This window comes from Aquarana catesbeiana, linkage group LG04 (assembly GCF_042186555.1).
Source record: "Aquarana catesbeiana isolate 2022-GZ linkage group LG04, ASM4218655v1, whole genome shotgun sequence".
In the NCBI taxonomy this organism is placed as follows: Eukaryota; Metazoa; Chordata; class Amphibia; order Anura; family Ranidae; genus Aquarana; species Aquarana catesbeiana.
The window spans coordinates 534,805,550-534,818,628 of record NC_133327.1 but is presented as its reverse complement, the minus strand read 5'-3'; the positions used below and the strand labels follow the sequence as shown (position 1 = coordinate 534,818,628).

General features: G+C 39.6%; 1 protein-coding gene across 2 annotated transcripts in view; it reads right to left on the bottom strand.

Moving 5' to 3' along the window:
• OPRM1 (opioid receptor mu 1) overlaps positions 1-13,079 on the bottom strand; it is a 268,289-nt gene that overhangs the window by 31,986 nt on the left and 223,224 nt on the right. For both annotated transcript variants that reach the window (XM_073627843.1, XM_073627844.1), the window contains one exon: positions 8,588-8,940. In XM_073627843.1, coding sequence (XP_073483944.1) covers positions 8,588-8,940 — 353 coding nt within the window. The remainder of the gene's footprint in view (positions 1-8,587; positions 8,941-13,079) is intronic.

Here is a 13,079-nt window from a genome sequence, read left to right as displayed (position 1 = left end):
CTCCCTGAACACCCGGAGGCTGCATTTGTATGTGACAGACTGCATAGAGCCCTCAGACCAAAACCCCCACCTGAGAAACCTCCCAGGGATATTGTAATGTGCCTAAAAGATTTCCTAGTAAAGGAGGAGATTCTGCCTGCATCCCGCAATACCCCCCGCATCCAACTAGATGGGATCACACTCCAAAGCTACCCGGACATCTCTCCAGCAACTTTAGAAAAAAGGAGACAGATGAAAGAAGTCACTTCTGTCCTACAAACGGCAAGAATCCGTTACAGATGGGGGTTTCCATTCAAGCTCTCCATCCCCCACAATGGCACTACTTATATTGCCACCAAGGTCACGGAGGGCAAAGAAATCCTAGTAAAGCTAGGTCTCATGGATCTCCAGAATTTACAGAGGCTCCCCTCCACTCCTCGCACTACTCCCATTTGGGCCACCCCTTGTCCACAACGAGACAGGAGGAACCGCCAACATTCCAGGGACCTGCCATCCTGAGGACCGTTCACGTCGGTTCTCCATACTTCCCCTCTCTACCAGAAATGGTTTAAAATCCAGCACTGTTTTCATGTTGTTTTTTTTTTCTTTTTTTGCTGCTCACCTTTTACTGTTTGTCCACATTATGAGCAACATGGTCTTCCATCCCAGGATGACTGTCTTTTTGCACCCGTTAGAGCAACCCCCCACCCACAACTGCTCTTTTCCAGACACAAACTTCTCTCCCACCCTTTGTTTAAAGGGAGAGACCGCTGAAATTCCCCCTCCTCTTTTTTTCCGCTCTTCCCCCCTACCCCCCATCTCTTGGTGGGATTCCAAGAGTGTGTGGAGTATAGTACTGTATAGTCCAATGACACTGGTTTCACAGACCAGGATGACCCTTTCATCCTGGCCCCTTAAATTTTGATTATTCACCTACAGTTTATTTGTTTACCTGTTATGTTTTTTTCATGTTACAGTGCTATTAGAGATGGAAGCTACCACATGTAAGTGCCCAATGCATATGGGTTATATATTTTACTCTGAGGCAGAGCCAGGGTCCCTGAGCTTTTTGTGTGCGCCCATAGTCTTGGACTCATTCTTTGTTGCCCCTCAGTTATACACTCATTTACCTAGCATGTCTCTATATACAAAGCCTCTAGAGTTCTCACATTCAATATGGGACTCCGGGTAATATCTCACAATGTGAGAGGCTTTAATTCACCTCAGAAACGCAGAAAGGCCTTCAAATTTTATAAAAACATAGCGGCTGACATAAACTGCTGCAAGAGACTCATTTTTCCTCTTCTACCCATCCCCAATTATTTGACAAATCTTTTAAAGCACACCATTTTACAACCTTTGAGTCCAAGGCCAGGGGGGTCGCAATTTTCATTAAAAAATACTATGCCATTTGATGTTAAGCACATCTATAAAGATCCAGGAAGTAGGTTCCTTATCCTACAGGGCAAATTTCAGGGCAAAGCCCTCACAATAGCTAACGTATACGCCCCCAATAACTCACAGAGCACTTTCTTTAGTTCCTTCTTAAACATAATTGACAGGTATACCTCCCCACATATGCTAGTTGGGGGAGACTTTAACCTGGTGGCCCATTCTGCCCTAGACAGGAGTAAGACTGTGCACTCGGCTAACGCTTTCCCCAAATCTTTGCAGAGATTATTGGGCACACACCAACTGATTGACACATGGAGGGCCTTGAACAATGGAGTAAGGGAATATACACACTACTTCCACCCTCACGACATACCAGGTTGGACTACTGTTCATCCTCAGCACACCCATCCGACTAGTTAACTCTTCCTCAGCATCCATACATACATGTCCCTGGTCAGACCACCATGTTGTTTCATACCACACCTCTAACATAGGACTTTCCCCAATGACGGCCTCCTGGAGACTGAATGACTCCTTGTTAGCCGACCCCGAAATTATATCACAGTTGTCGGACCTATTAGCCGACTACTTCAGACTAAACAACATTGAAGATATATCCCCCTCCATACTGTGGGCAGCCCATAAGGCAGTCATTCGAGGCCGCTCATTGAATTAGCCACTTTAAGAAAACGACAAAGAATAGCGAAAATCAAATCGCTCTCCTTTGAACCTGATAAACTCTACATGTCCATACCCAATCCCATTCCTCTGACACTCTGAGGCAGATCAACTTGAAAAGGGTGAAATTGGATACACTCTTATCAGACCAAACTGAAAAATCCCTACGATGGTCTAAGGCTCGGTTCCTTTTACATAGTAACTCGGCCTCAACCATGTTTACACGTAAACTTCACCAAGCCCTACAACTGACACATGTCTACAAACTAAGAAACGGATCAGGCCAATTATTATCTCACTCAAAAGAGGTCCTTCAAATATTCACCTCTTTTTACGAATCCCTACTGTCACCTCCAGACCACCCACCCCCCAATAACTTAGACTCATGGCTAGACTCTCTGCCCCTCCCAACACTATCAGAGGAGCAACTAAGTGCTCTCAATGCCCCCTGTACTGAACAAGAAATTATCACTATCATTAAATCATTAAAAATATCGACTGCCCCTGGCCCTGACGGGTACACCTCACTCTACTGTAAAAAATTTGCAAGTACACTAGCCCCTAAAATTACCAAGTGGATTAACCACACCCTACAAGGCAACAAACTCCCAAATGTCATGCTCTTCGCAAACATGACACTTATCCCTAAGCCTAATAAGGATCACTCCCTCTCACAAAACTATAGACCAATTTCAGTCCTCAATAACAACCTCAAAATAATAGGTCGTGTTCTGGCGGATAGATTGGCGCCCATCATTTCCTCACTAATTGGTCCAGAACAGACTGGCTTTATCCCCACAAGACAGATCATTGACAATATTCGCCTGGCAGCGAACATTATCCAAGACGGCGTCATTTTCTCCCGCAAAGTCCTAATCCTAGCATTAGACATACATAAGGCGTTCGACAGCATCCTTTAGCCATACATAAATGCCATTCTTACCAAATTTGGATTCTCATGGAAATTTATAAATGGGTTTAATGCCCTATATCACTATCCACACACCCGAATAATACTACCTGGCTGCTCCTCAGAATATTTCCCCCTGGGCAGGGGAACTAGACAGGGATGTCCCCTGCCCCCTTTAATATTCGCCCTGGCGATAGAACCCTTGGCCAGGGTGATTATCACAAACCAGAATATTAAAGGGTACCAGAAGGGAGAGGAAGAATTTAAAATGAGTTTATATGCTGACAATGTACCCATGTTCCTACCAGACCCAATCATATCACTTCCTAACTTTCTCTCCCCCCTAAAGGATTTCCACTCTATATCTAGCCTAGGTGTAAATCTCACAAAATGCTCGGCCCTTCCAATTAACTTACCACAATGCACCTTAACCATTTTCAGGGACTCATTTGGTTTTGCACTTTCAGATAGCACCCTCCAATACCAATACGCTTGGCCCCATCCCTACAGGCTATGTATAATGCCATCTAGCCACAAGCTTTCTTCAAAGTCAAACAATGGTTACGCCTTTGGTCATCATTCCCTATATCCTTGTTAGGGAGGGTTACAGCCATTAAAATGTCTATACTCCCTAAACTTCTGTACTTTTTTAGAGCCCTCCCCATCTATGTATCTCGCCAAACTATTGAGCTGATCCAAAGGGCCATCAATAAATGTATTTGGAAAAACAAGCCACCGAGATATGACAAATAAATCACTCATAGACCACTATCACGAGGTGGGTTGGGTCTACCCAATATGTGGCTATATTATTTAGCAGCTAGATTAGCCCAAACAGCCCAATGGCGTGCCCCACCAATGCAAATTCCATGGCTCTCGTTCAAAACAATCTCCGCTCGCCCATTCTATATTCCAGGCCTGCTGTGGAGGTCCGAGGCAAGGCCCAGGGAATTAAGCACTCTAAATAGTATCGTAAGCCAAACTATACATCTCTGGAATTTATACCAACTGAAATTTAAATTAAGATCAATTAGATCCCCCTTAGCCTCTTTCCTAGGAGACACAAAATTCCCTCCAGCATACAAATCACCTGAAGAATTTTTCTGGTGGGAGGAAAAGGAACTCACCACACTGAAGGCTCTAACACAAGGGACACATTTTTGCACCTTTGCATTCCTTCAGGAACAACATAATATCCCAAGGTCTGAGTTCTATAAATACCTCCAAGTAAGGCAGTTTTATGAATCTATGTGCTCGTTGAACGCTAACCTCAGACTCTCTCGATTTGAAACAGTCTGCCATAATTTACCTAGAGAGAAAGGAGTCATCTCCTTATTGTATGGATACCTCAACAACCTGCACTTACCTGAGAAATCTACAGCTATGACCCACTGGGAAACAGACATGAGCCAAGAATTCTCCCCAGAAGATTGGTTAAAAATGTTAGAAAACATGCATAAATGCTCGCGCTCTATGTCAATCAAAGAAACAGTTATGAAACTTCATACTAGGTGGTACCTCACTCCAGATAGGGTACATAGATTCTACCCTGGGGTTCCCGATACCTGCTTTAGGGGTTGTCAGACCACGGGCACTTTACTCCACACTTTCTGGAGCTGTCCCTATCTAAAAAATATATGGGAGCTGGCAGCCAATAAGATGTCACAGATTTCGGTATCCCTGATTACTTTAACGGCTCCAATGTGCCTACTCTTTACCCCTATACCAAATGTCCCCCCCCACAAAACAAAAACGAATTAATACCCTATTCGGTGCTATACAATGGGCTATAGCCTTAAACTGGCGATCAACGCATGGAAACTAAAAAACTCATGGAGCGAATCCACCATACGATAATGGACACTATGCAGGTTTTTCATAGGAAATGGTCTGACTGGTCCACATATCGCATCTTATAGTAAACTGGGGCAGTTTGCACATATTTTAGTCTTTTATTTCCCCCGGCTATATGTGATCCCTCCCCGGGCACATGGTATTGCCTCTGGACCTAGCTTTGAACAACTGAGGGCACTACAGAATTTGTTTATTATATACGATTTTAGCTCCTGACTCAACATACCTCTTGTGTTATTTTCACATTATGTTCTTATGTTTTTTTTTTCTTATGGATGAGTTGTAATGAGATGTACCCTAATTTGGCACCAATTTTCGGTAATGATACTAAATTATCCATTTCAATACGGTTCCATTATGATTATGTGTAATGTCTAACAATCTGGGTTACATCCCTCACCTGTTCTTTTTATTATTATTATTATTATTATTATGTACTGTCTTTTTCTACTCTCCAATAAAAATGTTTGTATTAAAAAATATATATATATATTTTCATACTTCAGTTGCTTGCATGCTTCTTCAAACCATACTATCTCATCAAAGCACCACCTCTAATTTCAAGTAATGAACAAATACGTATTTCCCTGAACATGCCTTGATTTTCTTATTGCTCATTCGATTTTTGACTATCCAGGTCTCTACTGTGTCCTGTAGTGATGTGGAGGTCAGATGAAGGAACCACTGAGCACTGCAGGGAACACAACTTTCCAGGAAGCAATAGAGGAGCATCAAATGAGCTGCATGAGGGGTAAATATTTCCAGCCTTCTGTTCAGGTTACACATTTATTTATAATGTTATTTTGGCAGTAGAGTGTCCCTGGAGTCCCCCAAAGTGATTATGCAAATAAAGTTTTTAAAGGATAGAGCAGAATCACCCCCTAATTCCCATGTTAGGTCTGTTAAATGACTGGTACTACACTAAGCTTTTGATTGTGGGCTGCTGGTTAATTGTACCTATGCTCTAACTTTCATTTAGACAGTATTTACAGATAGGGACTTTGTAGAGACACAGTGAAAATAAAGGTGCTTGCTTTACTGAGAAATGTTTTTTCATAACTTCTTGCCTGAGCATTGGTTTCCAATAAGATGTTCCCAATAATATAAAATAAACACCAATACAATAAAAACAATGTAAATTCCTAAAGTACAAATATTTCCTATAAGTAAATTAGTAGGAGTAGAGTATGAATTTTTCTATTTGGTAATTTTAGTCAAAATAAATGTATTCATTAGTGAAAATAAATACCACTGCCATAAACATAATAAAAAAATCTACCGAAAAAGAAACTGTGCAACTGTAAGTATGTTAAAACTGCAATTTAAATCTTAAATATGATTTTTCAGAGTTTGCATTTTCATGCTATAGACGTCAATATTTAACAATACAAATATGAGTCTGGATGCCTTCTTGAGTTACATTGACTGTTCTAAATGTGCTATAGCTATGCAAATTGTTCCATTATATTCTGTTCTTGAAAAAACTAGATGTTTGAAATATGTGATTCACATCCAGAGGAATGATCTATGAAATTAACTGGGCAGCATGTTCTGCAAAATTTCATTTCATTTTATGTTACTGCTCCACTTGTGTCTGTAAAATTGCACATTGAGGGCACTGAAATGAATCTTAGTGCACTGTAATTGATGGCATACCATAATATGCTGCTTATTTGCTGTCAGGTAACTGTTTGTTCTGTCTTATTCAGCCATTTAACACATTTACCATACACCTCATTCATAGCAATGTCCAAAACACTTTCACAATCATGTTATTTACGTTATATATTATTATACTTTCAAATTGCACACATTGGTTTATGGAAACTAGGAAAAGTGTACACTTTGTTAGTGATTCAGTTTTATGTTTAGTGCTCATTCCTTCCATAATTTTGTTCTAGCTTAACTATCTTCTCTTTTAGTTTACAAAAAAAACCATAAATACTGTATATGATACATCCGAAACTCTGAATTTTACTATGTACAGTAGTTTAGTGAAATAATATACTGCATGGACAAAAGAATGTGGACAACTATCCAAACAAGTTCAGGTATTTCCAACCTCGTGGCACAGTTTTGGAAAGGTCCTTTTTTGTGCCAGTACGACTCTGTTTTTGTGCACAAAACATGGTCCATAAAGATATGGTTGAATTACTTTTTATTTGAAGGAACATGGTCCTTGACTGCCTAACCCTAATCAAGACCTTTGAGATGCATTGGATTGCTGATTTTGATTCTTCTCTCAACTAACATCATTACCTGACCTCATAAATGCTAACTGAATGCAGCCAGATTGCAACAGAAAATTTTCTAGACAGACTTTGCAGAAGACTTTGTTTTGTTATATCTGCAAAAGGGTGGGGGGCACGACACAACTTTATATCTAAAAAAGCACTCTATGTCTAGCAAGATTATATAAGTGAGATAGTTTGGTGTCCATAAACTTTTAGCTATATGGCTATTTCACTACACATTGCCAGCACTTAAACTGGATCCTAAAGATCTATAGGACATTTCTATACTTTTCTATACTTTCGGAACCCAGAATGCATTTCACAGGGCTGAAATAAACACAGAAAGTAGCAATTTTTAATATTGTTTATGGCTATATATTCCTGCTTAGTGCTACAGTGCTAGTAGTGGCCTGGATAAACTGGGAACAAGTTGGAACCTCTTTCTGTTTTCAGCTGCTCCATTGTCCACACTGGAGAGATTTTAACTCCTGTCTCAAGTGACTGAGAAAGGAATCCCAATAACTAAACCAACAGCCATAGAACCTGATATATTACCTAACCCCCTCGCTTATCTAAAATTAAAAGCAACATTTTTTGTATATTTCTTTTGTTAATTGTAGATATATCTTTTAAGAAGACTTTTATGGTGTTATTATTTTTATCTAAACATGTGGTAGCCTAACTCTGGGGAAGGGGGTGTGCCCCAAAACACATCCATTTGGCACCCCTATGATGTAATTGGAGTACGTGCATCTGCACTGTATGGCATCTTGTGGTTCATTGGCTTTTACCAGTTGCTACTTTGTGAGTATTCATTTGTAGCAGCTTTTTATTCTAATAAATGTTTTCAGTAATGCACTAGGTGCATGCGCCTTCTTGTCCGTTTGTGTAGCTCAACTTTGGATTACCCTGTCTAAGGAGGGCTACATCCACCTAGTATTTGGAAATGCTGTCGTTCATTTTGCATCCAACCACAGAGGACCTCATAGCACTGGAAGTGACTGTTTGCTTGTGTTAATGTTTTATGGCTTATCCCAATCTGCGACAACTCTGCATTTGTGGGGATTTGCCACTCCTGTACTACTTTAAGTCCAGTTTTAGCTGCCTGATTTCTTGTAAAACTTTGTACTTCCACATATTGTGGTTGCTTCTGTTTGCTTATTATTTTGTCTAGGTTCAAATCCTGTTTTAAAATCAACCTTTTGGTATAATTGGCTAATCTGTATGTTAATACTTACTTAGTATCTGGCCTATTCAGTTTCATTTGTTAACGCTATGGTAACTGTCTCTTTTGCTGCTCCTATCAACTAGGCATTCTTGAGGACCCTGTAGCTAAATTCATTCATTCCCACCAACAGATGGAAAAAAACAGGCACTGTTATCTGTATTACTAGCACCAACGCTAGTATTATCTTATGCCACCAATCTGAGGAAGTAAGCTCCTGCTGCTCCTGACAGTAAAAAAAAAGATTATTATTCTTTAAAAAATTCAAGTTGTAATTGGCTAAACATCTCACAAAACACAGTTTGTACTCACCTCTGTCATGTTTTGTTGTTGCCATAAACATTACAGGTAAACCAATTGCTGATGACAGAATCCAATTACAGACGTTGACAATTTTGGCATTTCGTGGTGTTCTAAAATCTAGAGCTTTCACTGGATGGCAGACTGCTATGTATCGGTCAACACTCATTGTAGTTAGGGTAAAAATACTTGTGAACATATTATAGTAGTCTATTGATATAACAATTTTACACACAATATTTCCAAAAGGCCATGTACCCATGAGATAGTTCACACTTTGAAATGGCAGGGTACTTGTTGCAAGGGCATCTGCTAGGGCAAGATTGAAAATGTAGATATTGGTGGCCGTCTTCATTTTTGTGTACCTAGAATGTAACATAAGATAAAAGGGTTATTATACATTTAGAATTGTTAGGAGATTATTAACAATCACATGCAGAAAGTATTTGATGCTATGTACTTTAGTTTTTCTGCATTGTCATCTACTTGCATATATACGTGGCTTTCTAACCAATAACCAGGTTTTGGTTTTCAGAAATAGACTATGATTTCTTCTAATACTGTATAGAATTTGCAATACGATTTCTCTTGTTTAAGGTTAATTCCTCAATGAGACATATTGAGACACTTTAGAGTATCAGAAATGGTTAATTATGACATCATTATTGTTTTTCTGGTGCCTCAGAAGTATGTTGTGTAAAGGCATTTTTAGGAAAACTGAAAACCTTTGACCTGTCCATATATTAACACCGGGGGGGGCCCTTTCTGTAATTTACAGATTTCACCTGCAATTGCATCTGCTTGCAGCTCCTTGATCAGACTCCAGATTTCTGAGAAAAAGTACTGTACACAATAGTGGAACTGTTCTAATATATATTTATATGGAAAAAGACATTGACTTTCGAGTTGGTCTTTTTTCCAGATCTAGTCACCAACAGACTATACTGTTGTATACTGTATATATAGTGTATGCTGTAGTAGCTTGAACTAGTATTGCCTCTACTTCTATGTATGTAAGAAATTAGTATACTAACATAAAGGGGTGGATAGGGTATTTTGGGCCCACTGCAGAAAGTTAGGTTTGAGGGACCACCTTGCAAACATGAGAACATGTCAGAACTACAGTCTACATCCAAAAACACTGCCTCTATTTCTGAAACCCTAACTTAACACAAAAGAATTTGAATTTGTATTATATTCATAACAGTCATGCAAATACTGTATAATGACAAATGATTCTGATGTCTACATTTTTGTGCTCAGTGAATAACATACAAAATGTACAGTATATATTAGTAAAAAAAACAGATTATGTTAAAATTTTATACACAGTAATTGGTCAGTCAAGTGTCAAAAAGTAGATGAGGATAATGATGAATGATGCAGCACAGAAATTATTGTATGAAGCAATCGTCAAGATGTTGACATCAGTTTCACTAGACTTTAGCCGTGTCTCTCTAGTAAAAGTAAAGGAGAAAGAGCACATGTAACAAGAATGGCATTACTAATATTATATTGCTACTAGTTATGTAGAAGTTATGACACAATTGTTCAGTTATAACATAGACAAATATTCCCATCTGATTTCTACATTATGTGCTCAGTGAACAACAGCCAACAAAGAGATGACAGGAAAATTACAGTAAAATTACATGCACAGTACTTGGTCAAACAAATTTTGCTAAGTATGATGGGGATAACCAGCATTTGCTCAATTAAGTGTCACTAAGTATAGTGATGATGACCAGTAGTAGAGAGCTGAAATTGTTTTATTAAGCAGTCTTCAAGATTTTGATAAAAGTTATGTAGATATAAATCAAGTCTCTTTAGTCTGAGTTCAGCAGGAAGAGCACATGTAGTAAGGATGTTATTGTAAACTAATATTTAGTTGATATCCCTCTCAGTATTCAGCAGAGTATGACATTCAGGAAGATCCTGTCCAAACAAACACCTTAGTCTGTATATTTACAATTTTCTATTTTGAAAAAAATCTCTTCTATTTTGAAAAAAATCAGTATAAGAGTAAGACATAATTTATATACTGCCAAAAGGTTTGGATATGCAGCAGATGTAAAGTTGATTTGGTATAATATGCAGTTGACATCAGTAAGATCTTTACTTTCAACAAAATCAGCATTTATATATTTTTAGGAAGGCACAGTTTCTTTAAAAGGGACTAATTTTCTTTGAAACCAAGAAATTCAACCTTAAAGCGGAGTTCCACTGGTTTTTGAGTTTATTAAAAGTCAGCAGCTACAAAAAGTATAGCTGCTGACTTTTAATAAGCAGACACTCACCTGTCCCACAGTCCAGCGATGTGGCCACCTGAAGCCTCCGTTATCTCCCCCCCCTCTTCGCAGTGCCGACATTGTGAGTGTGGGCGCCCGGCTGTGACAGTTTGCAGCTTCACAGCAGGATGTGAGCTGCGCTCCGTCAATGACCAGGTAATGTTCTGGGACATGTCCCAGAACATTGCCGGGAGGGAGGGGGCGCCTAGGAGTCACCTAGGTGGCCAGAGGTCGGAAGGAGGAAGTGGGACAGGAAGTCCCACTCCAAACCAGGTACCCAGCACCCCCCCCAAAAAAAAATGACATGCCAATTGTGCTTAAATCCTTATCAAAAAGTGAACTGCTTCCCCCATTCATTTGTGGCACCCTCCTAGTGTAGGATGCTATGAAAAATCTAGTTCTTGACTCCTTCCATAATCAGGGGAGAAGTAATAATTTGCCTTGGTCTGCACATGGTTTCACAGGCTGAGAGTTTGATTGTTTCCCCCTGTCTCTTGGAGAAACTAGAAGGTGGCAGCTGTCCTGTGGACCTGTGAGTAAGAGACCCTGATTGATCCCTTTGACTATGCAGCACCAAAAATCTGTACTGGTTACCTATAGCTGCTGTACAGGGTAACCAGATGTCAAGAGACTTGCCTCATTGTCTTCTGCTTTGAGGTCTTAGACTGATCCAAGACTACCTCATGATCCCTATCTGTAAGGGTTTTATTCTGTGCTATATCCACAATCCACAAGGAGAAGAGTGTTTCTGAGCATTTAGAAGTACCCCATGCCCCAATCTCTCTCCTGTTAAGTTATGCAAGCAACAAATTACAAAACGACAAACCCATAGACTCTTTATTGGAGCTGGAGGGAGGGGATTTGTGCATTGGTGAATGGGCAGCCTCTACACTATTAGAGAAAATCTAGTTAACTTCAGGGATTCCTACAGGGATAGCATACACACACAGGAGAGGTGGCTGGAGGAATCTTGTGCCATTTTATTCTGACAGCAGGACTCCTTGCTTATCAGAATACACTGATCAGTGGCTGCAGCCAGTCAATAAAAATTGTACAACATTCCCTATCAACAGAAGCTGATTGGTAGAGATGGAATGGCCATAGATGGATCAAAATGTATTCCACCTATGATACGCTTTAGTTGGTAAAGTTTATGTTTTTGAGAGTTTTTGTTCCTGGCCAGTTTCTGCATAATGAATGACTAGTCCACATAGAATATCTGACATTAAGATCAAGGGATTTAGATTTAGAAAGGGATTCATCCTTCAGGTGTTTTTTTCCAGGTGATTTTCCTGGCTTTTTTTTCTTTGCCTTTCCTTCTATTTCTGAGGTAAATGGCTTTAAATTGCAGAGTTAATAGAATGCTTCTTAAGGGTGTTGCATGAATTTGTGACAAATTATAACACCACTGTAGTTAGGGTTGAAAATGAATCATTGAATTACAATATCTACCCTGTTTCAGTAGACAGATATGCATTTGCCAATGCCATAAGATTTATTGTGTTCTCTGACATATGCAGGCTGCACCGGTTGGCCTAAGCCAGGAGCATCCTTCAGTGAGTCACTACTCTGTGGCCAAAAAACCTAAATAAATAATACCTAGCAATACCTTCTTCTGTTGCACCTGCATGCTGCACACGCATACATGTGCTTTTTCAGCTTTTTAACCACTAATGAGTAGATTTTGTCGTTTAGTATTAAAAGACAAACCAGTGAGACAGAACAATTCTCTGGTTACTAAATAAAATGAAAGCTCTTTTCCTTGAATTGCACAAACACTATGTACAGGGCTAAAGCAGACTTTATGCCTTTGGAAAGGTATCACAATATTATTAGGGTTGAGTTTGGTCAAACATGGTCTTATTCAAAAATGGTCAATGATGATACACAGGAGACCCTGCCCCTTTCTTTATAACAGCTGTCATCTGCCAGACCTGTCATTTGGCAAGAGAGAGGGGGTTGAGACAAAAAAAAGTGTGTCAGCAGTCATTGAGTTTCTTACTTTTGGCAGGTCAGCAGGTATCATGATTGATGTGTATCTACTTTGCTGAACAATATGATTGACTAACATTTTTTATTTATCTTTTTAACTACTTCAGCCCTGGAAGATTTGGCTGCTCAATGACCAGGCCATTTTTTGAGATACCTGACCCCCAAATTCATGCAGGAGAGCCAACCTGCTGCAGTACACCTGCGGCGTCTAGTAGTTAAATGAT